We start from the raw sequence: 25,225 nt of genomic DNA, 5'->3' as shown, positions 1-25,225 counted from the left end.
TTCAGATATAGCTGCCATATATACCGATCTGCCGATTTAGGGTCTTAAGCCCATAAAAGCGGTAATTATTGATCGATTTCGCTGAAATTTGAAATGGTGAGATGTTCAAAGCCGCCCGATATCCAACTCAAATGTGGTTTGGATCGGACTATGTTTCGATATAGCTGTCATATAGACCGATCTGCCGATTTATGGTCATAAACCCATAAAAGCCGCAATTATTACTCGATTTCGCTGAAATTTGAAATGGCAAGCTGTTCTAAGGCGACCGAAACCCTACTTAAATAAGGTTCAGATCGGACCGATCTTTCAATTTAGTGTCTTAATCCCATAAAAAGAGGATTTTTAGCCTGACTTCGTTGAAACTGTGACTTGTATAAGGGTTCTTGGGACCTTAATGAAATATGATCCATACCAGCCCCCATTTGCATGTTATTATGGTTATAGTAGTGGAGTTGTTATAAAAGAGGATGGCTAATTTATCCATGGTCTGGCGTATCCAAAGTTCGGTGCGGCCGAACTTATCGCGCTTTTACTTGTTTATTTTCTTTAATATTATTTATACAGTCCACATCGGCCTACAACCTAATAAAGTTCCTATATAAACCGATCTTCCGATTTGACTTCTTGAGCCCTTACAAGCCACAATTTTTGTCCGATTAGGCTGAAATTTTGCATGCGATGTTCTGTTACGACTTCCAACAACTGTGCCAAATACTGGTCAAATCAGTCTATCATCCTTTTTTGGTTCCTAGTTTGACAGTTTTTGCTGGTTTGACAGAAGTTTGGTATGTAGAATAAAACTATGCACTTCATCTAAATTTATTTTGCATACACTTTTTGCAGAATCCATGGTGGTTGGTTCCCAAAATTCGGCCCGGCCGAACTAAGCACGCTTTTAGTTGTTCTTTCTATTTAGAATAGAAAGCCAAAAAAAAAAAAAACTTTTTAAAAGGTCTTATGCCAAATGTGGTTGCTATTTATGCATTGGGCAGGCTACGAAAATCGCGATTTTGAAGCAAATCAAAATGAAGTTGAACTTCAGTACGATTTGTCACCCAAAAGATTACATGCTTTCACCTACTCGCTAATTAGTGAGCTGTGCAATGGTAGAAAACGATCATTGGATCATATCAGTGTACCTTTCTTCGAGCACAGCAAGAAAAGTAAACCACCAACCGGCGCCAACATCTAGCATCAGCAACACACACAATGCCAAAAAACCTGTTACCCAACAATCTTCGTTTGCCAAAGAGTACCTTTTCAATGTGTGCAGATTGCAGCATTCACATTTTTCGGCGTGCCGTCCATTCATTCATCTGTTTTTGGCCTACTTTTCATTTCGTTTTGTTGTTGGTTTTCTTTGTCCACCTAAACCAACAGGGGTTGTTTTTGTTTCGATTTAGAATAGAAAATAAAAATTAGAATCCTTTTTAAATAGTTTGTAAACCCCGTTTACACTGCTCCATAAATCCAGATTTAATGGCTCGATCATCTGTTTTTCCTTTATAAAATCAGCTGACGAGAGCCTTAAATCCGGATTTAATGAGCAGTGTAAACGGGGTATTACGCAAAATGTGGTTGCTATTTATGCATTGGACAGACTAAGGAGATCGCGATTTCGAAGCAAACCAATGCTTCATCTTCAGTTCGCTTTGTTTAGTTATGTAGTCTTCGATAATTAGAAAGGTCACGAATAGTCGATTAATCGAATACCGATTAATTGAGTGTACATCCTAGTTTAGGTTTGGGTCACATTATCTTGAGGCAATTTCTCATCCGTCGCCCTTCCTTATCACAAAACAACTGCTGGCATGTCACTGAGGCATATCCCATTTTACCTTTAATGAATATGGTTGTTCCTTTGACACTATAAGCAACTTTTTTATTGCCTTTGTAATCAGGTTTCTTCATTGGTTTAAATATATTTGGCATATCTGGCAATCCGGTTCATATTCTCTAAATATTTTCCTACTTTCTATATTTGCATGCAATTTGTCATGAATTTGCCAAAAAGTCAATGATCAATATGCGAAACCCCATGGTGAACTTAATACACTACAACTAAGCCATTTAGAAATCAAGCCTCTTATTTCCTATAAAAAATTTCGGAGGCGCGAATACATTAAGCAAAGCAGCAGCAAACAAAAAGCGATATTCATCAACAATATTTAATTGTCATCATTTATTTGGTCATCTACATTATGGCAACAATTTCTTTTAACTACAGCAACCAAAATTGTATGCCTACATTACATATTAAAAGTCAATATTAATGGGACAAGAACAAGAACAACAACAGCACTTAGTTTTCACCCGGAAGTAGTCATAATAAATAACAGCATACTATAACAGGCAACTCAAACAGTTCGTAGTTGTATTCGTAATTTCTTTGGGTTTGTTGTTGAAAACATAGTAGTGGTTGTTGTTGTTGTTATTGTATCTGTCATTGCTTTAATTTGGACAACACTTTTCTTTCTCGCCATAGCATGGCACGAGAGTAATATGAAATGGCAAAAACACAAAACAACAACAACAGCAACAACATTAAATCAACCTGAAGCCTGTCACACAAGCCAAACATAATCAATCTTCTCAGAGTCAAACCGCCAAGGCACAAGACAACAAATACTAAACTTATCCCCCCACAGATGTGTGAGTGAGTACGCGACAAACAAGTACGAGTACAAGCACATTTCTTTTCTCATTGTACTTCAACGAGTGCTGAGAAGGGCAGAGTGAGCGAGAGAGAGAGAGAGAGTGTCTGGGGGGTTATGAAGATGTGCTGGGTAATTATGCTAGCAAGACCATGCATTTGTATATGATTTGTGTCTGAAGGAATTTATGTGGAATGTAAATGGGTTTTGTTAATTTCGGCGTCCATGTGACGCCCTTAATGTGCGTGCTGTTTTAATTTTGCCCAGATTTTTGAAAATGATTAAAGAAAAGCATAGCATTTTATGATTAACGTATTCAAAAAGGGCAAATGATTTAATTAAAATGTAGAGTTTCGAAAAAATATATATTTTGTTTAAATTTCTATCTAATGCTTAGAAATAAAAGTTATCGTATGGGCGCCAAAACCTTTAAATAGATTTGGTAAAATTTTTATAAAAAATTTTGGTGGGTTTCAGGGGGCAGACCCTCCCCCTTACCACAATTTTCAAAAACGCCAGATCTCGGAGATGCCTGCACCGATTTAACCGAAATTTTGTATGCCATCATATGGTAACCCAAAAACACGAAATTGGAATAAAATTTTTGGGTCAAGTTACCTGGGGGGACGCCCCATCCCAAATCCCACCCGAGCGGGCATGTTTACCGATTGGAACAATATGGATATCAAATGAAAGGTATTAAAGAGTAGAGTACGAACTTGGTATACAAATTTCGCCCAAAGTGTTCGGGGGGTCCCCCACCCCCAATAAACCCACCAACAGGACTCTTTCGCCGCTTTGGGTAATATGGGTATCAAATGAAAGGTGTTTAAAAGCAGAGTGCAAATCTGAAATAACAATTTATTCTTTGGTGTCTGAGGGCCTCCCCAACCCCAAGAACCCCCGCACAGACATGTTTACCGATTGGGACAATATGAGTATTAAATGAAAGGTATTGAAGAGTAGAGTACGAACTTGGTATACAAATTTCGCCCAAAGTGTTCGGGGGGTCCCCACCCCCAAAAAACCCACCAACAGGAGTCTTTCGCCACTTTGGGGAATATGGGTATCAAATAAAAGGAATTTAAAAGTAGAGTACAAATCTGACATCAAAATTTATTTCTTGGAGTCTGAGGGCCCTACCATGATAATGTTAATATGGAAAGTATTCGGGAGTAGATTACGAATATGATCAGGAAGCAGGAATAGGCTTTATAATATGTTGATATCTGAGGGTGGCGGACCCTCCCCGATAGAAACAATATGGGTATCTAATGAAAGGTATTGCAGAGTAGAATATGAATATGGTATTAAAAATTGAATATGGTATATAACAAGTAAAATCGTGCTAAGTTCGGCCGGGCCGAATCTTATATACCCTCCACCATGGATCGCATTTGTCGAGTTCTTTTCCCGGCATCTCTTCTTAGGCAAAAAAGGATATAAGAAAAGATTTGCTCTGCTATTAGAACGATATCAAGATATGGTCCGGTTTGGACCACAATTAAATTATATGTTGGAGACCTGTGTAAAATGTCAGCCAATTTGAATAAGAATTGCGGCCTTTGGGGACTCAAGAAGTAAAATAGAGAGATCGATTGATATGGGAGCTGTATCAGGCTATAGACCGATTCAGACCATAATAAACGCGTATGTTGATGGTCATGAGAGAATACGTCGTACGAAATTTCAGGCAAATCGGATAATAATTGCGACCTATAGAGGCTCAAGAAGTCAAGATCCCAGATCGGTTTATATGACAGCTATATCAGGTTATGAAGCGATTTGAACCATATTTGGCACAGTTGTTGGATATCATAACAAAACACGTCGTGCCAAAATTCATTCAAATCGGATAGGAATTGCGCCCTCTAGAGGCTCAAGAAGTCAAGACCCAAGATCGGTTTATATGGCAGCTATATCAGGTTATGGACCGATTTGAACAATACTTGGCACAGTTGGTGGATATCATAACAAAACACGTCGTGCAAAATTTCATTCCAATCGGATAAGAATTGCGCACTCTAGAGGCTCAAGAAGTCAAGACCCAAGATCGGTTTATATGACAGCTATATCAAAACATGTACCGATATGACCCATTTACAATACCAACTGACCTACACTAATAAGAAGTATTTGTGCAAAATTTCAAGAGGCTGGCTTTACTCCTTCGGAAGTTAGTGTGCTTTCGACAGACAGACGGACGGACGGACATGGCTAGATCGACATAAAATGTCACGACGATCAAGAATATATATACTATATGGGGTCTCAGACGAATATTTCGAGTAGTTACAAACAGAATGACGAAATTAGTATACCCCCCATCCTATGGTGGAGGGTATAAAAAGGGGGCCATATCACCCCCAAAAGTCCTCCAAGCAGGCAAATTGAACTTTCATATCAATATGGGAAACTTTCATATCAATATGGGAAAGATGAAAAGTATTTGGGACTAGATTACGAATCATACAAAATCAGATCGAGGATCAGGGGTCCACCCCACTCCTTAAAAAACGCCCCAAATGGGCATATTAGTCAATTATGACTATATGGGACTCTGATCGGAACAATATGGGTATCAAATGAAAGGTATGCGAGAGTAGAATACGAATATGGTATTAATATTTGAGTCTAAGAACTCGGCGAGCCGCCCTAACCCCAAAACTCCCCCAGAAAGACATATTCGATGGGTATCATGTCAATATGGGACTCAAATGGAAAGTATTTGGGGAGTAGATTAGGTTAGGTTGAAGTGGCAGTCTGCCATCAGACCCACATGGACGTTTTCGTCCATTGTGATACCACAGGAACAGAAGAAGGAAGATGCCTTGTAGTTCCTTCCTTTAAACTATCCAGATCGCTTTAAAAAGCCCATTAACTTGCGAATGTTCACATATGCTAAAACAAGTGGGTTCTCAAAGAAATGAGAACCTATAGTGGAACTCCTTCTGACTGCTAATGCAGAACACACACACAGAAGGTGTTCTATAGTCTCTTCTTCTTCTTCTTCAATGTTCTCACAGATTCTGCAATAGTCGGGACTGGGCAACCTTCAGTCTGTCAGCAAGTTTTCCGATTAGACAGTGACCTATCATGACCGACACAATGACTGGGATGTCTGTTCTAGCCAAAGATAGCAAATCAGTAGACTTCTTCAAGCCTTGATTAGGCCACATAGTTTTGGAAAGCTCACAGCCCCCTCTTTGTGACCATCTATCATTCGTTGTCTTTCGGGCCTGGTCCTGAAAACTAAGCTTACATGTCGCTAGAGGTATATCCACAAATTCCAGTTTCCCAGGAACGTGTAAGGTAGTTCCAAGTCTCGCAAGCTTGCCCACTTTACAATTCCCTGGGATATCGCCCGGCATCCAGAAAATTTGAGTTTTTAGCTGTGCAGCTATCTCGTTGAGAGATCTGCGACAGTCGATGGCGGTCTTTGTGTTCAGAAATACGTCCTCCAAGAATTTAATGGCTGCCTGGCTGTCTGAGAAGATATTTATGCAAATCGAAGTATAACTCTTAGATATTGTCCATACATTCTCTGACTCCTGAATATACCCCACCATAATAGGTCTCGAGGACAGAATCATCCTTAGCCTAGAGCCCTCAGGTGTATCCTCCACGGAGCTGCAAAATTCTACCTAGGATTTGTTCTCAGCCTTTCTCAGCTCGCCCTTATATTTTCTTAGCTTTAGCCTTGTAGATGTCCCAATCGTGTGGTGCTCTTCTGGCTTTTGCTCTGTTGAAGAGTTTTCTGCAGTCTTCCAACCAGCTCTGAGGTCCACCATGGCGGTCGCTGTTTGCGCCTTTGCTTGGCAATGCTGACACAAGCGAGTCATTCAGGACCTTCGTGATCCGCTTAACCACTATGTCTATAACCCTCGCAGTTTCCACTTCCTTTTCTGTTCTAGAAGCGATAGACGTGCAGAATTTGTGCCGAAATTTATCCCAATCCGCCTTTTTTCTGTTTAGCCGAGGGACCACTACTTCAGTATTTTCTCCAAGGCTGAAACTAATATAACGATGATCAGAGAAGCTGCAACACTTCCCAGTCGCATATTCTTCCACTTATATCTTCCGATACAAAGGTAATATCTATTGTAGTACCTCCTGCCTGTTCCTGGTAATAAAGATCGGTTTATCCTCTTTATTACAAATCGCCAGATTGCAGCTCACCCCTTTCGCTGACATCCGAACTTCTCCATATCTGGTGATGTGCATTAGCATCACTTCCTACAATGAGGCTTTTCTTCCCTACAGAAGCGGCTTCAACCAGCGACTTAAGTTTGAAGGCGGCATCTCTGAATCGTGTGCCATGTATGGGGAAGCCAGCCAGTAATGAGACTTTTCTTTATTTCAAGGCTGGCTGCTACTAAATTTTCAGTGCTTAGCGACTGAAGAAGAAAAACATTTAGACTACTCTTTGCAAAAATACAGGCTCTGTGTCTTTCATTCCCCGTACCCTTGAGAAGTTTAAATCCCGGAATTCTTAGTCCATGAACCGTTCCTCTACACACCCATGGTTCCTAGATAAGAACCACTTCAAACCCTCCTGCTATCAGGAGGACCTTTAGTGCCGCCGTGTGGGAGTAGGTCGTGTCTCCACCCCCCAAATTCTCCCAAATGGGCATATTAGCCGACCATGGCTATATGGGACTCAAATGAAAGAAATTCGAGAGTAGATTAGGAAAATTACAGTAACATTTGTGTTAAAGTATCTAGGTGACGAATAACCTCCTTAAAACACCTCAAATAGGTTATTTGACCCATCATTACAATATGGGACTTAAAAGAAAGGTATTTGAGGGTAGAAAAGGAAACCAGTTTAGGAGGCAATTGTTTGTGGGTAAGACCCAAAGCACCCCCATAAACTGAACTTATTTCCCGAACATATCAATATGGGACTCCAATTAAATTTTTTGTTGGAGTAAATTCCTATTTCTAGGGTAAAGTGACGGAGCGCCAGACCTAATCCCAAAACACCCTCCAAACCATACATAAAGGGTGATTTTTTTGAGGTTAGGATTTTCATGCATTAGTATTTGACAGATCACGTGGGATTTCAGACATGGTGTCAAAGAGAAAGATGCTCAGTATGCTTTGACATTTCATCATGAATAGACTTACTAACGAGCAACGCTTGCAAATCATTGAATTTTATTACCAAAATCAGTGTTCGGTTCGAAATGTGTTCATTCACCGTAACGTTGCGTCCAACAGCATCTTTGAAAAAATACGGTCCAATGATTCCACCAGCGTACAAACCACACCAAACAGTGCATTTTTCGGGATGCATGGGCAGTTCTTGAACGGCTTCTGGTTGCTCTTCACTCCAAATGCGGCAATTTTGCTTATTTATGTACGTAGCCATTCAACCAGAAATGAGCCTCATCGCTGAACAAAATTTGTCAAAATTTCGAACCGAACACTGATTTTGGTAATAAAATTCAATGATTTGCAAGCGTTGCTCGTTAGTAAGTCTATTCATGATGAAATGTCAAAGCATACTGAGCATCTTTCTCTTTGACACCATGTCTGAAATCCCACGTGATCTGTCAAATACTAATGCATGAAAATCCTAACCTCATAAAAATCACCCTTTATATATCGACCATGGCAATTTTGGCTTTAAATGAAAGGTATTTGGGAGTAGAGCAGGAATTTGACATCCATGTTAGGGCGAAATGTCTGAAGTACCAGCCCAACCCCAAAAAGCACTCCCCGTCAAATGGTTGTATAGAACAATCACTACAATATAGGGCTTCAATGAAACAGGACTTATTTACCGACTATGGTAATTTGGGACCTATATAAAAAGAATTTGAGAGTATTGCACGAATTTACTTCAAGGGCCAAGTGTGTGGGTGGCCACCTCGCTCCCAAACTGCACCCTTGCACCCCAAACCGGACATATTAACCCACTACAAAATGGGATATTGAATTTGCTCTCTACAGGGCAAATATTGAATTTGCTCTTTACAGGGGCAAACTTCTCACATATCAATGAGTCCTGTCCGATTTAAGTTTAAGTTGAATGATAAGGAACCCGCTTTTTATAGCCGAGTCTCAACGGCGTTCCGCAGTGCAACACCTTTATGGGGTGGAGTTTTTATATGACTTCTATGCATTGCATAGTACCTCACAAATGTCGCCAACAATAGGAGGGGATAACCATTATTTAACATTTTTGCAATGTTTTCCGCCAGCTTCTTGACGGACATGCTTACCTCTGCGCTTCAATGACACAAATTCGATTTCCACAAGCGGGGCGAAATGTCCCCATCTTCAAACTCTACCGAAATAGAACTTATATTGGGTTGCCCAAAAAGTAATTGCGGATTTTTCATATAGTCGGCGTTGACAAATTTTTTCACAGCTTGTGACTCTGTAATTGCATTCTTTCTTCTGTCAGTTATCAGCTGTTACTTTTAGCTTGCTTTAGAAAAAAAGTGTAAAAAAAGTATATTTGATTAAAGTTCATTCTAAGTTCTATTGAAAATGCATTTACTTTCTTTTAAAAAATCCGCAATTACTTTTTGGGCAACTCAATATATCAATCATCGCAATATAGGGCTCATATAAAAGGTATAAGAGCATTAAAGAAGGCGCTGCGGAGCAAGCCCGGTTCAACTAATTATGTTGAAGTTCTTAACCGTATGGCAGCATTTGGCTTTTATGGCAATAATCTTTGCATTTGTGGTGCGAAAGAACATTCGCATTTGTATAATTTTATAGTTATAATTTTCCTTATTTTCATTGGTTTTTACAACAATATAACATATTTAACACACCATGGCTTTTGTATTGCCAATTATTCATTTGTTTTAGTTTTTCCATTCATTCATAAGAGTTCATTGTCATGCATATTAATAACAGTTTTGGGGCTGAGACTCTTGCGAAAATGATAAACTATAGACATATATATTATAATTGTACAAATCGTATTATTACATACTATGTACTAACTTCCTAAAGCCATTCCAAGGGTATATTTATTTAATTGTTATTCAAAGAAAATGCGTATTCTTTACATGTTAAGCAAGCAAAAATGGCTTGTATAGCCTTCACAAAATACATTTGTGTTTTATAATGAATCACAAGTCTGCACGTCATAACTGTATGCAAGCGGAAAAACCATTTATATGTAGTGAATTTACAATACATAGTATAGTGGAGAGCTATATTATGGTGTTGCTGATTACACTGTGCGATAAAAGTAGGCACACACATGCTAAAATTATTGCCTACATTTTGGGGAATTTCCATATCAATTCTTTTGCACAGAGAAATTAATTATAATCGTTCGTTTTCATGTGCTTCCCCTTAAAATATTTTAATTTGTAAGGAAAAGGCTTTGTACACACGAAGGAGAAGTATTTTTTTGAAAAGAAAACACAAGAACCCTTTAAGAACCCTTGATTAAAGCTTATTGATATCAATTAATACAATAGCTTAAAACAATCAAGTAGCAAAGTCATGCACAAAACCATTCATTGCTGGCTGTTTTTGCTGAACTCGTGAACTCTGAACCCACAGGATGTTGTATTTCAAGACTACTGAAGAGCGAGACACTGAAGATAGAGTATAATGAACAAGTTGCTGTTGAGTAAATAATCTTGAAAAACAAGTTAGGGCGTGCTAAATTCGGTCGGGCCGAATCTTACATACCCTCCACCATGGATCGCATTTGTCGAGATCTTTGCGCGGTATCTCTTTTTAGGCAAACAAAGAATAATAAGATAAGAATTGTTATGCTTTTGGAGATATATCAAATTATAGTCCGATTCGGACCATTGAATGTTGAAGACCATAGTAGAAGTCATTGGGTAATATTTCAGTCCATTTGGATAAGAATTGCACCTTGTAGGGGCACAAGAGGCATAACCTGAGATCGCTTTATAAGGGAGCTGTATCAGGCTTAAGATCGGTTAAGACCATACTGGAAACGTATGTTGGAGGTCATGGGAGATTTCAGCAAAATCGGATAAGAATTGCGCCCTCTTGTGGCTCAAGAAATCAAAACCCCAGATCGGTTTATATGGCAGCTATATCAGGTTATTCTCCGATTTGATCCACACTTAGCACAATTGTTTATAGTCATAACAAACAACTTCATGCAAAATTTCAGCCAAATCGGATAAGAATTGCGCCCTCTATTGGCTCAAGAAGTTAAGACCCAAGATCGTTTTATATGGCATCTATATCAGGTTATGAACCGATTTGAATCAAATTTAGCACAGAACACCACATGCAAAATTTCAGCCAAATCGGATGAGAATTACGCCCTCTATTGGCTCAAGAAGTCAAGATTCAAGATCGGGTTATATGGCAGCTATATCAGGTTATGAACCGATTTGAACCATTATGAACCGTTTTAAACCATACTTAACACAGTTGTTGAAATTCATAACAGAACACCACATGCAAAATTTTAGCTCAATAAGTCAAGACCTCAGATCGGTTTATATGGCAGCTATATCAAAACATGGACCGATTTGTGTCGAGTGCTTTCGACAGATGGGCGGACGGACATGGCTAGATCGACTTATAGTGTCATGACCATCAATATATGATATATATATATATTGGGTTGCCCAAAAAGTAATTGTCGGTAATATAGTAGTAATATAGTCGGCGTTGACAAATTTTTTCAGCGGCTTGTGACTCTGTAATTGCATTCTTTCTTCTGTCAGTTATCAGCTGTTACTTTAAGCTTGCTTTAGAAAAAAGGGTTATGCTGTCTGTTTGGTGGGATTGGATGGGTGTGGTATATTTTGAGCTGCTGCCAAGGAACCAAACGATCAATTCGGATGTTTACTATCAACAATTGGACAAATTGAATACAGCCATCAAGGAGAAGCGACCAGAATTGGTCAATTGGTCGTAAAGGTGTCATATTCCACCAGGACAACGCTAGACCGCACACATCTTTGGTCACTCGCCAAAAACTGAGTGAGCTTGGCTGGGAACATTTAAGGAGTTCTGCAAAGATCGAAATAAATGGTAGTCTGATGGTGCAAGGTTAGGGCTATATGGTGGATGCATCAACCACCATATAGCCCTGACCTTGCACCATCAGACTACCATTTATTTCGATCTTTGCAGAACTCCTTAAATGGTAAAACTTTCGGCAATGATGAGGCTATAAAATCGCACTTGGTTCAGTTTTTTGCAGATAAAGGCCAGAAGTTCTATGAGCGTGGAATACTAAATTTGCCAGGAAGATGGCAAAAGGTTATCGAACAAAATGGCAATTATGTATTTGAGTTCATTCTAAGTTTTATTAAAAATGCATTTACTTTCTTTTAAAAAATCCGCAATTACTTTTTGGGCAACCCAATACTTTATGGGATTTTAGACGCACATTTCGAGGTGTTACAAACGGAGTGACGAAATTAGTATACCCCCCCTCCATCCTATGGTGGAGGGTATAACAACCGTCATTCAATACTCGGGAGTATTTTTATCACGAACTCATAGTCAGTTGTGAAAAATTACTCGCTGGATATGAAAGCGTCTCAAAAAAAAAATAGTTCTTTATCTGAAGCAAAATGTACCCGAATACATGCATTGTCACTAAAATCCGAATCTATCTTTCTTTTTGCTGAAGGTCTCAGTTTATGCATTCACTCATCTCGTTACTTGGTGTCCTGTTTATCCGTTTAACTCACTTCTCAATTGTCTCATACAATGTTGTATTTTTAAACGAAGATTTCAGTTCTTGAAATACTCTATGATTGTAAGTGTGTCTTGAAAGCAGAAATGAATGGTCTTGCGCAGGCCTTTGATAAAAAAAAGGGATAAAGTCGGGAAAAGCCAGAATTTTTATACTCTTCACCACATTGGGCTAAGATATCCTTCGCCACAGGCTAAGTCGTTGAAATTAAAATTTGCTTAAATTTGATATGGAGCATTTCGACCAAAATTCGTACAAATTGTGGTAGTCATAGAGTATCTCGTTGTGCAAGATGTTGGGAAGATAGATAGCAAAGGCCTAAAAATGAAAATTGGAAAATATTCGGTTGCCCAAAAAGTAATTGCGGATTTTTTAAAAGAAAGTAAATGCATTTTAAATAAAACTTAGAATGAACTTTAATCAAATATACTTTTTTTACACTTTTTTCTAGAACAAGCTAAAAGTAACAGCTGATAATTGACAGAAGAAAGAATGCAATTACGGAGTCACAAGCTGTGAAAATATTTGTCAACGCCGACTATATGAAAAATCCGCAATTACTTTTTGGGCAACCCTATACAATACATATGCATTATTTTCCATTGGGGACTTAACAACATTGAATTTAAATTGTGAACTCACTTATACACTAATCATCGAACTGTGCTGTGAAAAAAATTTGTCAACGCCGACTATATGAAAAATCCGCAATTACTTTTTGGGCAACCCAATAATTTACTTTTGCGATAGTATCCATCGGAGAATTATCAATCGATATGCAGCCAAATAATTAAATTTCGATATTGCCATCGATATTTTGCCAGCAAAATATTCGTTATTGGCCAGGTGAAGTTCCACATGTGCTGTTTGGTGTGGTTTGCATGCCGTCGGCCTCATTGGACCATAATTTCTTCGTTGACGATGCCAATCGTCACTTCACCTTAAATGGGTAACGTTACCGCACCATGCTCACTGATTGTTTTGTGTCTAAATTGGAAGATATGAAACTAGACGACACACAGTGGGATGGAAAAAAAAAGTGGAAATAAGTCTGCCATTTTGGAACCGATAGAGATATCTTCATGAAATTTTACATGGTTATAGCTAAGGTGTTATCCAGTTTATGTGCATATTCAGGACTCTAGAAGTCCCAGGGGCCCATTGGTGGGCCTTCATAGTTGGTCACCTCGGCCCTGCAAAATTTTGTTCGGGCTGTCAAAAGCGCATTTATGGTCCGATTTTCAAAACAACTAATCTTTCACAAATTGGTAGATGAATATCTTTTTAAAAAATGAGTACAAATATTGGCCACATTTCTTGATGAAAACACCCAAAATCCCCACACTGGGGAAAAATGTTAGCAAAATTGACATTGTTTAGACCCCAATCCTTGGATGACGCAAACAATTTTTTGAATTCAGTTAGTTGTTAAATAAGTTGGGGCAATAAAAATACGTTTTTATTTTTTTTTTTAATGCCAATATTGTACTTCACAGATCTCCTATTAGAGTTAACACAATTGATAAAAATTACACTTAAAACGCATCTACACTAGTCTTCTTTACAGTACATTAAGCAAAATTGATAGTGCGGTGCCAAGTTTTCTGTATAGAGACAAAACAATTAAATTACTTTTTTTTACGAAAAAATTTTGTAACTCGCATAACTTTTGACTGAAGAATCGGTCCTTTGCATATATCGTGGCAAAACAATTGTACATTTCGGAAATGCTTTTACAAGCAACAAAATGAAAAGACAAGCCTTTGCGAAAAAAAAATTTGTTAGTCAAATTTCTTGGACACTATAAACAAGTAAGAAGGCGTTAAGTTCGGCCGGGCCGAACTTTGGATACCCACCACCTCGGGTATATATGTGAATCACATTTCGTCAAAATCCAGTGAAAAATGCATACCTTATGCCCCATAGCAGCTCTATAGATATCATCCGATTTAGACTAAATGCTTATAAGTACAAGTCATTGTTCAACCGAGAGATCGGTCTATATGGCAGCTATATCCAAATCTGAACCGATCAGGGCCAAATAGAAGAAAGATGTCGAAGGGCCTAAGGCAAATCACTGTCCCAAATTTCAGCAAAATCGGATAATAAATGTGGCTTTTATGGGCCTAAGACCATAAATCGGAGGATCGGTCTATATGACAGCTATATCCAAATTTGGACCGATCTGAGCCAAATTGACGAAGGATGTCGAGGGGCCCAACGCAAGTCACTGTCCCAAATTTCAGCAAAATCGGATAATAAACGTGGCTTTTATGGCCCTAAGACCCTAAATCTGCTGTTCGGTCTATATGGGGGCTATATCAAGATATAGTCCGATATAGCCCATCTTCGCACTTAACCTGCTTATGGACAAAAAAAGAATCTGTGCAAAATTTCAGCTCAATATCTCTATTTTTAAAGACTGTAGCGGGATTTCAACAGACAGACGGACAGACGGACGGACATGTCTAGATCGTCTTAGATTTTTACGCTGATCAAGAATATATATACTTTATAGGGTCGGAAATGGATATTTCGATGTGTTGCAAACGGAATGACAAAATGAATATACCCCCATCCTTCGGTGGTGGGTATAAAAATATCCCGCACATTTAGGCTTGTTTTTTGTAGACCTTTTTTAACCACTTTCCAGCAAAAATATTGAATAAAAATTGTAAACCGGCCATAAATGCCCTTTTCACAGCCCGAACAAAGGGCCGAGGTGACCAACTTTGAAGGCCCACCAATGGGCCCCTAGGACTTGTAGGGCCTTGAAATTTTGCATATAAAGATATCTCTATCCGTTCCAAAATGACAGACTTATTTCCACTATTTTTTTCCCATCCCACTGTGCGTCGCCTCGATTATACCACGATATTGTGATGATTTGCTCCTATCATCTATCAATTTTCCCATCACCTTAAGTCTCTGTAGTCTGTACGTCTATGGGTCAGACATCTAGAATTATCTGCATTGCCCTAGTGGGCGTGGTCCTCAACGCCCCGCTCATGCCAAGACAACATGTTCCTAGAGCCTGTTGTATTATCCTTACGTTGCACTTTTTCTTTTTTTATGTATTAGTCTAAGCACGCTCCTGTAGAGCCAGTGGACTTGATTCTTGAATTCAAGTCCCATTTGGAGCCTATAGCTCCTCTACATAATGCCAAACATCTGCAGGCCTTTTCGTAACGCTCACGAATGTGACTTTTTCCTGTTTAGTTTCCGGTCCAAGACCACTCCTTAGTATTTGACCTTATCGGATATCAAAATCATTCTATTGAGCAAAGGTGATGCGTCAAATTGGCCCACCTTCGTCTTCCTCGTGAACAGGCAGATTTCAATCTTTTCTGGGTTAACATTCAGAACCCTAGGTCTAGCCCAACCGTATGGCAAGAACCTTTCGGCTTTTTGGCTGATTCGGATTTTTACCCCTTCGAGGTATTACAACTTCGTCTACATCCGTAATATTGGGTTGCCCAAAAAGTAATTGCGGATTTTTTAAAAGAAAGTAAATGCATTTTTAACAAAACTTAGAATGAACTTTAATCAAATATACTTTTTTTATACTTTTTTTCTAAAGCAAGCTAAAAGTAACAGCTGATAACTGACAGAAGAAAGAATGCAATTACAGAGTCACAAGCTGTGAAAAAATTTGTCAACGCCGACTATATGAAAAATCCGCAATTACTTTTTGGGCAACCCAATAGGTTATTCAAAGGACCCGGTTCACGCGGTACAAGTCTAGGGATTGGATCAGTGTGTAGGTCCTCACATTGCTAAAAGCCCCCTCGATGTCAATGCATACCGCCAATATGTACGTCTTGATATCGAAGGATGCTTGAATATTATGCACAACCTCTTGCAGGGAGGTCACCGTAGCGCAGAGGTTAGCATGTCCGCCTATGATGCTGAACGCCTGTATTCGAATCCTGGCAAGACCATAAGAAAAATTTTCGGCAATGGTTATCCCTTCCTAATGCTGGCGACATTTGTGAGGTACTTTGCCATGTAAAAACTTCACCCCAAAAAAGGTGTCGCCCTGCGGCACGCCTTTCGGACTCGGCTATAAGAAGAAGGTCCCTTACCATTGAGCTTAACATAGAATCGAACAGCACTCATTGATTTGTGAGAAGTTTGCCTCAGTTCCTTAATGGGCAAATTTGCATTACCTCTTGTAGGGCAGTCTCCACCAACCTTCCTTCGATATAGTCTAACTCTTTTGTATTTGAGTAGTTTTCTAGATGTCTTACTAAGATATTTCTTAAAAATTTTAAAATTAAATAAAAAATTTTTTATAACTTTGTTCTGATTTACAATTTCACTTCAAGTGTGATTAAAAGAGGGCCTGTCTCACAGTCTAGGGTAAAGTTATGCACGCGCGTGTTACTTTCGATAATGGAGTGGTATATTTGCCTTGTTGATTTAGTTGTTGTTATTGTTATTGTCTTTAAATATCCAGAAACCATTATTTAGCAGTTGTATGGAAGTATGGTTGTATTTATCACCACAAGGTGGTGTGTTTTGGAGTATATCGTGCTATGACAACATTAACATTCACTCTCAGGATTTCTCTAACCTTGAGCGTTTTGTCAACTGTTTGATATTTTTAAACTTATCTAGGTCTAAGAGTTATCGATTTAGCTGTTGTTGCTTTTGTCTATGTCATCGTTGTTGTTTGACATTTCAATGAGTGTGTGTGTGTGTGTGCGCGCGCTCGATTGTGTTATTAGCCTTTCAACAGCACCAAAGAATGGCAACGTTCAACTAGAATATTAACAACTTGTTTTTGTACAAATATCAATTAGACTTTAATTTAAGGAAATATATATGGTAACTGTGTTTTGCCTATGTCCATGTGTGTGTGTCTGTGTGTGTGTAAGTACATTGCCTTTTCATTATGGCATTTTTTTTTTGGCATTTGGTATTCGACGTTATAATAATGTCATTATGCAAATGCTTTTCTTAAACAAAATTTCGTGGGCCCCTAGTTTACTTGGAAAGAAAACCCAAAAAAAAAATGGTTCGTGGAAAATCCGCACACCATAAAATACTGTCAATGACCATATAGCCCCTGTCAATGTGGTAGCTGTGTGTATGTCTTTCTACATTTTACATGGAAATTGTTATGACTTCCTGAATGTCATAAAGAAACAGCAAACGAAATAAAGATAAACCCTATGTAAATATGTTAAAATATTATTAGCTACCAATTACAAGGAATTTGTGAAATTCAATGAACCCAATTTTATTTAAATTATACTGAAACCCTACACCGTAGGATGGTTGGGGGTATACTAGCTTTCTCATTCCCTTTGTAACTGATCCAAATGTTGTTTTGAAGGCCTTTGGAGCAAATACTCGAAAATATTTTTATACCTACCACCGAAGGATGGAGGTATAATCATTTTGTCATTCCGTTTGCAACACATCGAAATATCCATTTCCGACCCTATATTCCAAGACGATCTAGCCATGTCCGTCCGTCTGTTGAAATCATGCTACAGTCTTTAAAAATAGAGATATTGCACTGAAACTTTACACAGATTCTTTTTTTGTCCATAGGCAGGTTAAATTCGAAGATGGGCTATATCGGACTATATCTTGATATAACCCCCATATAGACCGATCCGCCAATTTAGGGTCTTAGGCCAATAAAAGCCAGATTTATTATCGGATTTTGCTGAAAATTCTGACAGTGAGTTGTACTAGGCCAGTCGATATCCCACTTCAATTTGGCCTAGATTGGTTCCGATTTGTATATAGCTGCCATATAGCCGATCCGCCGATTTAGGGTCTTAGGACTATAAAAGCCACATTTATTGTCCAATGTCACCGAAATTTGGGACAGTGAGTTGTTTTAGGCCCCTCGACATCTTTCTTTGGAATTTGGACCAGATCGGTCCAGATTTGGATATAGCTGCCATATAGACCGATTTCTCGATTTATGGTTTTGGGCCTATAAAAGCCACATTTATGGGCCGATTTTGCTGAAATTTGGGAAAGTGAGTTGTGTTAAGCCCTTCGATATTCCTCATCAATTTGGCCCAGACCGGTTTAGATTTGGATATAGCTGCCATATAGACCGATCTCTCGATTTAAGGTTTTGGGCCCATAAAAGGCGCATTTATTGTCCGATTTCGCCGAAATTGGGGTCAGTGAGTTGTGTTAGTCCCTTTGACATCCCTCTTCAATTTGGCTCAGATCGGTTCAGATTTGGATATATATATATATATAGTTAGATTTTAGGTTTTGGGCCCATAAAAGGCGCATTTATTGTCCGATTTCGCCGAGATTTGGGACAGTGAGTTGTTTCAGGGTCTTTGATATCATTCTTCAATTTGGCTCAGATCAGTTCAGATTTGGATATAGCTGCCATATGGACCTAACTCTCGATTTAAGGTCTTGGGCCCATAAAAGGCGCATTTTTGGTCCGATTTCGCTGAAATTCGGGACAGTGAGTTGTGTTAAGCCCTTCGACATTCCTTTTCAATTTGGCTCAGATCGGTTCAGATTTGGATATAGCTGCTATATGGACCGATCTCTCGATTTAAGGTTTTGGACTCATAAAAGGCGCATTTATGGTCCGATTTGGCCGAAATTTGGGACAGTGAGTTGTTTCAGGGTCTTTGATATCATTCTTCAATTTGGCTCAGATCGGTTCTGATTTGGATATAGCTGCCATATGGACCTATCTCTCGATTTAAGGTTTTGAGCCCATAAAAGGCGCATATACTGTCCAATTTCGCCGAAATTTGGGACAGTGAGTTGTGTTAGGCCCTTCAACATCCTTCTTTAATTTGGCCCAGATCGGTTCACATTTGGATATAGCTGCCATATAGACTGATCTCTCGATTTAAAGTCTTGGGCCCATAAAAGGCGCATTTATTATCCGATTTTGCTGAAATTTCACATAGGGACTTATGTTAGGCTTTTCGACATCCGTGTCGTATATGCCAGATCGGCCTATTTTTGGATATAGCTACTAAAAAGACCAATATTTTGTTCTACGAAATTGAACTATGAGTTGTTGGGTTGGGTTGCCCAAAAAGTAATTGCGCATAGTTAGACCACTCAATGTCCATGCCGAATTTGGTATAAATCGGACCATATTTCGATATAGCTGATATGGGAGCATAAATTAAGCATATTTCACCGGATTATGACCAAAGGTGCTTTACATATGTACCCGAGGTGGTGGGTATCCAAAGTTTGGTCCGGCCTAGCTTAACTCTTTGTTTGCTTGTTTTGTTTGTCTTGACATTTTAAGTCGATGTAGCCATAACGGTCGCCCGTATGTCTGTCTATTCTGGATTCTTGAGCAACTACAGGTCGCAAATGTTATACAAATATGATAAAATGTTCCGCATGGACGTCTGTTATGTTTCTTCCTATCAATCTGCCAACAACTGTTCGTATCATTACATTGCGTAACGTAACGAAAAGCGTTCGCAAGATTAATTTAAACTCCTTTCATTGTTTCTTTGCCTCATTTAAGTGTGCATACATTTGTAATAACACCACGGAAACTGCTGTATCATAGACAGTCAATTAAATTTCCAAAATTTATTACCAAACACTAATAAGAACTTTATTAACAAATAAACCTATGAAAATGGATGTTGATTTAAGCGATTGATTTATTTAAATATAAATATTTCATGATCATATCAAACTATAATTTCCGTGTGCTCACCAACTAAATCATTGCTAATGCCTGGTTATAGTCAGCTTAACCTTACGCCAAAAGAGCTGGCAGGCAAGCAAGCAAGGTGGTGCCAATTTTATTCAGCACCCATACCACTATCATCAGCAACGCCATGACAAAAACACATTCATTTGTGGCCAATGTTAATGCTGATTTATCTAAAGTTAATAATAATTGTTTATTTCAATGGCAACTGAAGGACAAATTCAATAACTCTCTCCCTCACACACACACACACTCGTACAAATCAATTATTTATTGGGATAGTAAAAAAAAGAAACAAAGAACAAGCAAGCAAATACTAAAGTCCGAAAAAACTGCATTTTCAATACAACATAGAGAGTAAGACCGCAAGGATTACAGGTATGGGGACTGATGACAGGAATCAGCGCCTTATTTGCTTCTGACCCGTCTGGAATAGCGCAAGTATTATCAATGCCTTGTAAAGCATGATTTTTCTCTGGCGAGAATTAACTTTACACTTGAACTTCTGATGCCAACAAATCTTAGACAACTTTGTTGGCATCAAATAATCTTGAGTGAGTTTTCCCTATTTTAACTGATGTTAGAATTTCAATTAAGGTCAGCCTGGAAAGTCTTGCGAGTTTTGTAGGGATACCAAACTCAGGGAAAATTTTATCCTTATTATGTTTTTGAAAAAATATTTTTCAATATTGGGTTTTCTGGTCGAATTTTGTCTTTGGGCAAAATTTCATCCAAAAATTTGTATTTAGACAAAGTTTTATTAAAATTTTAATTTTACGAAAAACTTTCCGTGATTTTTCAAACATCTTCTAGCTCGAGATCATATGCTTTCTATTCGCAGAATGCCATAGCAAAGAACTTATAAAAGTTGAGCAAGTATGTGTTATTATTCAAAACACTTTAACTGTCTTGGTGGTGGATCATGATTTCTGATGCGCCTTGTATACATACATACCCAAAGACTATTGAGTACGGTGTAGAGCATGCTTTGGTTTTGAAACAGGGATAAATAAGTCCTCAAACTCTCCTTAGCGGAGTATGAGAGTTATCGACATTTTTTTTTTGGCGAAATTTTATCGGATTTTTGTCTATTTTCAACTCAGAATCAATTTCTGATTCGATGTCTGTCTGTCCGTCTGTGTACAAACTACAGTTCGCAGTTTTCATCCGATCGTCTTCAAATTTGGTATGGGTATGATTTTTGGCCTAGAGACGAAACCTATTGAAATTGGAAAAAATCGGTTCAGATTTAGATATAGCTTCCATATATATATGCAAGCGCATTTTTTGATCAATCTTCTCTAAATTTTGTATTACGCTTTCCTCGATGACTTCCACAATATCTAGAAAATCTGGTTGAAATCGGTTCAGATTTAGAGATAGCTTCCATACATATATTCGTCGGATTTGCAGTAATAAAGAAATGAAATGGTAATTTGTTAACCGAATCTCTAGAAATTCGACAATAAAGATTTTCTAATGACTCTCGACATTATTGGTGAATTTCATAGAAATCGGTTCAGATTTAGATATAGCTCTCATATATGTATATCGCCCGATTTTCACTCCTAGAGCCACTACAAGCGCATTTATTGACCAATCTTGCCAAAATATTGTACAGCATTTTTCCCGGCGACTACCACAAAATCTATAAAATTTCCTCGAAATCGGTTTAGATTTAGTTATAGCTCCCATGTATATAAATTCGTCCGATTTTGAGAAATATTGCAATAAAGTGCTCATTTGTTAACCAATATCGAACGATTTTCACTTCTATGGTCACTGCAAGCGCATTTATTGACCAATCTTGCCAAAATATTGTAAAGCATTTTTCCCGGCGACTACCACAATATCTAAGAAGTTTGGTAGAAATCGGTTCAGATTTAGATATAGTTCCCATATATATTGGGTTGCCCAAAAAGTAATTGCGGATTTTTCATATAGTCGGCGTTGACAAATTTTTTTACAGCTTGTGACTCTGTAATTGCATTCTTTCTTCTGTCAGTTATCAGTTGTTACTTTTAGCTTGCTTTAGAAAAAAAGTGTAAAAAAAGTATATTTGATTAAAGTTCATTCTAAGTTTTATTAAAAATGCATTTACTTTCTTTTAAAAAATCCGCAATTACTTTTTGGGCAACCCAATATGTTCGTCATATTTGCGTCATATTTCAAAAGTTGACACAGTGTTTGATAACATCCGCCGAGGTCCATCAAAATTGGTTCAGAATTAGGTATAGCTCCCACTTTTTACCTATAGTGTAGGTGTAGGGTATTTTAAAGTCGGCACCGCCCTATTTTTGTCTTTCCTTGTAAAATGCAAATTTTTCCCATGAACATTCCATTAAGGAACAGGGGCAAACTTTTCACATATCAATGGGTGCAGTCCGATTCAAGTTTAAGCTCAATGTTAAGGGACCTCCTTCTTATAGCCGGGTACGAAAGGCGTGCCGCAGTGCGACACTTCTTTTGAGGAGAAGTTTTTACATGGCATAGTACCTCACAAATGTCGCCAGCATTAGAAGGGGTAACCACCGCTGAAAATTTTCTGATGGTCTTGCTAGGATTTGAACTCAGGCGTTCAGCTACATAGGCGGACATGCTAACCTCTGCGCTACGGTGGCCTCCTTTCCGTACTGGTTTTTAAAATTTTACTTTGTATTTTCTAGTGTCCTCTTAACATCTTAGTGTCCTCTTAACATTGTCTATTGATTGATTGTAATTCCATTACTATTATCGCAAATTGTTGCACACATAAACCAGGCAAACAAATTAAAAAGGCTTTTGGCATGGTGTTTCACATAAAGTTAAGAAATTTTCTATATCAATTCATTTGCATGAAAAAACACAGTTTTCTTTAAATTAATATTACTTATACTACATATGGTACAATTGAACTATTGATTGTTTGTAATTCTATTACTTTTATCGCAAATTGTTGCACACATAAACCAGGCAAACAAATTAAAAAGGCTTCTGCCATTGTGTTTCACACAAAATTAAGAAATTTTCTGTATCAATTCATTTAAAAGAAAAAATCCGCTTTCTTTGAATTAATATTACTTATACCACATATGGTACAATTGAACTATTGACTGATTGTAATTCCATTACTTTTATTGCAAATTGTTGCACACATAAACCAGGCAAACAAATTAAAAAGGCTTCTGCCATTGTGTTTCACACAAAATTAAGAAATTTTCTGTATCAATTCATTTAAAAGAAAAAATCCGCTTTCTTTGAATTAATATTGCTTATACCACATATGGTACAATTGAACTTGGGTTAAAAACGCATAAAATGGTTAAAGAAAATATTTTTTTAAAAGTAGAATTAATTAATGCCATCTATATCACATTCTATTTTTAAAAATTTTAATTAGCATTCTCAGATGTCCTCTTCAAATGTAACAAAAATTTATAACACTTAATTTGTCATAAATCATTACCACTGACATATGCGAAATGCATTTACATTGAAATCATCATCATTATCAAAAAGGCAAACAAAAGCCAACTTACCACATTAGTATAACACCGAATCCAAATGAGAAGAATAGGTTCGTGTATCTGTCTAACATTATTGTGTGAAGACAATTAGCCAGCCGTTGAGAAACAGATCCAGGAAAACAAAAATTTCAAATCATCTCACCACCAGACAATGCGGCGATATTTTCATAATTTTCCGTTTTGTATTTTCGTTTTTTTTTTGTGTAAGTAGGTCTTCCTTTTTCGTGTTTATTTTTAAACCGACATATAAGAGCTTGAAGTCGTAAGGTTAACTTGCATTAGACACAGGCACTTGGACACTTGCTTGCCATTTAAAAACAGCAGCTGCAGCAGTAACATGTAATCACTGAGGCAAAACAATAAAAACAAATACAAAATATTATTATGATGATGGTGTTATGACTGGAAATAATTTGTTTTTAATTAGAAAGTAACAACTTCTGTATGTTTTTGTTTTTTGTTTTTTTTTTTTTTTTTTAATTATTTACACTTGCTGCTTGCTTAAAGAATTTGTTAACAATTCACATGGCTTTATTTTTGTTTTGTGGGTGTTGTGTGTGTGTGTGTTTTTTTTTCTTCTGTAAGTTTTGCCCGCACCAGTAAGGATATCTATGGTTTTAAGTAAATCGCCCCTTTTGTTGTTCAATCTCTTGTATTTTCTTCAAGTTGGATGGATGTTTCGTTTTCTATTGCATTAACCCGTTGCGGTTTTATTGTGCTCATGCCGATACAGTGACGTAGTCGTTGTGGTCGTTGGTTTTATGGTTTTGAATTCCTTGTCTTGTTGGAAGCAACAACTACCGTATGCTTAAGTGGATATTCATCGAATAAATCTAGAAAGTAGATGACATTATCACCGACTACTACTGAACTGAATTGCTTGAGGGAAAAGTTACTGGTGCCTGAGATGCTGGTAATGGAACAGCACAACAAAAAAAAAAAATAAAATAAAAATAAAAACAAACCAAAACTAAAATGATATCCGTCTTGAAACGTAAACTCATACACGCAAGCACACACACACACACACCTACACACTGGTGGTCATAAGTGTACAGATATTAATATGCATATATAAGATTCGATTCTAGTTGTATGTAGATTTTCTTTAATTTTTATGAGGTTCGCATGAAAAGTTGGGAAAAAAGACACTTAAGGTGATTTGTAAGATTTTTCCAAAAATGGAATTTTTTTCAAATTAATTTTTTTTTCATTAATAAATTTTTATTTGTAGAAATTTTTTACAAAACAGAATTTTGACGTCATTGAAATTTTGTAAAAATTTTGAACAAAAATTAAATTTTTACAAAATTTTCAATTTTTTCGGAAACTTAGGAGAAATTCCTATTTTATGTAAGTTTTGAAAATTTTTCTATAATAAAACTATTTCAAAAAATAGAGTTTTTCTACAAATTTCTATAATCAACACAAAATTTTCTATGAAAATCAAATTTTGCCAAATTTGTTTACCAAAATATCAAATTTCCGCAATTTTTTCTTTTAAAATAATCCAGTTGTTTCACAAATTTTCTCTACAAATTCTGTTTCTTTAAAAATGTTTATAAAAATTAGATTTCGGTGAAATTTTCTTTGAAAAATGGAGGCCATTGTAGCGCAGAGATTAGCATGTCCACCTATGACGCTGAACGCCTGCGTTCGAATTCTGGCAGGACCATCAGAAAATTGTTCTACC

General features: G+C 37.5%; 1 protein-coding gene across 3 annotated transcripts in view; it reads right to left on the bottom strand.

Annotated features, from left to right (window-relative positions):
- Nucleotides 1-24,387, bottom strand: part of LOC106081254 (glycine receptor subunit alpha-2) — a 57,274-nt gene extending 32,887 nt beyond the window's left edge. Inside the window, exons 1-2 of one of the 3 annotated variants that reach the window (XM_013243095.2) lie at nt 24,021-24,387; nt 23,545-23,878 (exon numbers count right to left, since the gene is read on the bottom strand). In XM_013243095.2, coding sequence (XP_013098549.1) covers nt 23,545-23,603 — 59 coding nt within the window. In that variant the 5' untranslated portion in view covers nt 23,604-23,878; nt 24,021-24,387. The remainder of the gene's footprint in view (nt 1-23,544; nt 23,879-24,020) is intronic. The other 2 variants (XM_013243094.2, XM_013243096.2) reach the window with 2 other exon arrangements.
- Nucleotides 24,388-25,225: the final 838 nt, after the last annotated feature.

Source organism: Stomoxys calcitrans, chromosome 5 (assembly GCF_963082655.1).
Source record: "Stomoxys calcitrans chromosome 5, idStoCalc2.1, whole genome shotgun sequence".
In the NCBI taxonomy this organism is placed as follows: Eukaryota; Metazoa; Arthropoda; class Insecta; order Diptera; family Muscidae; genus Stomoxys; species Stomoxys calcitrans.
The sequence above is the reverse complement of the archived record's forward strand: the minus strand, read 5'-3'. Positions and strand labels throughout refer to the sequence as shown.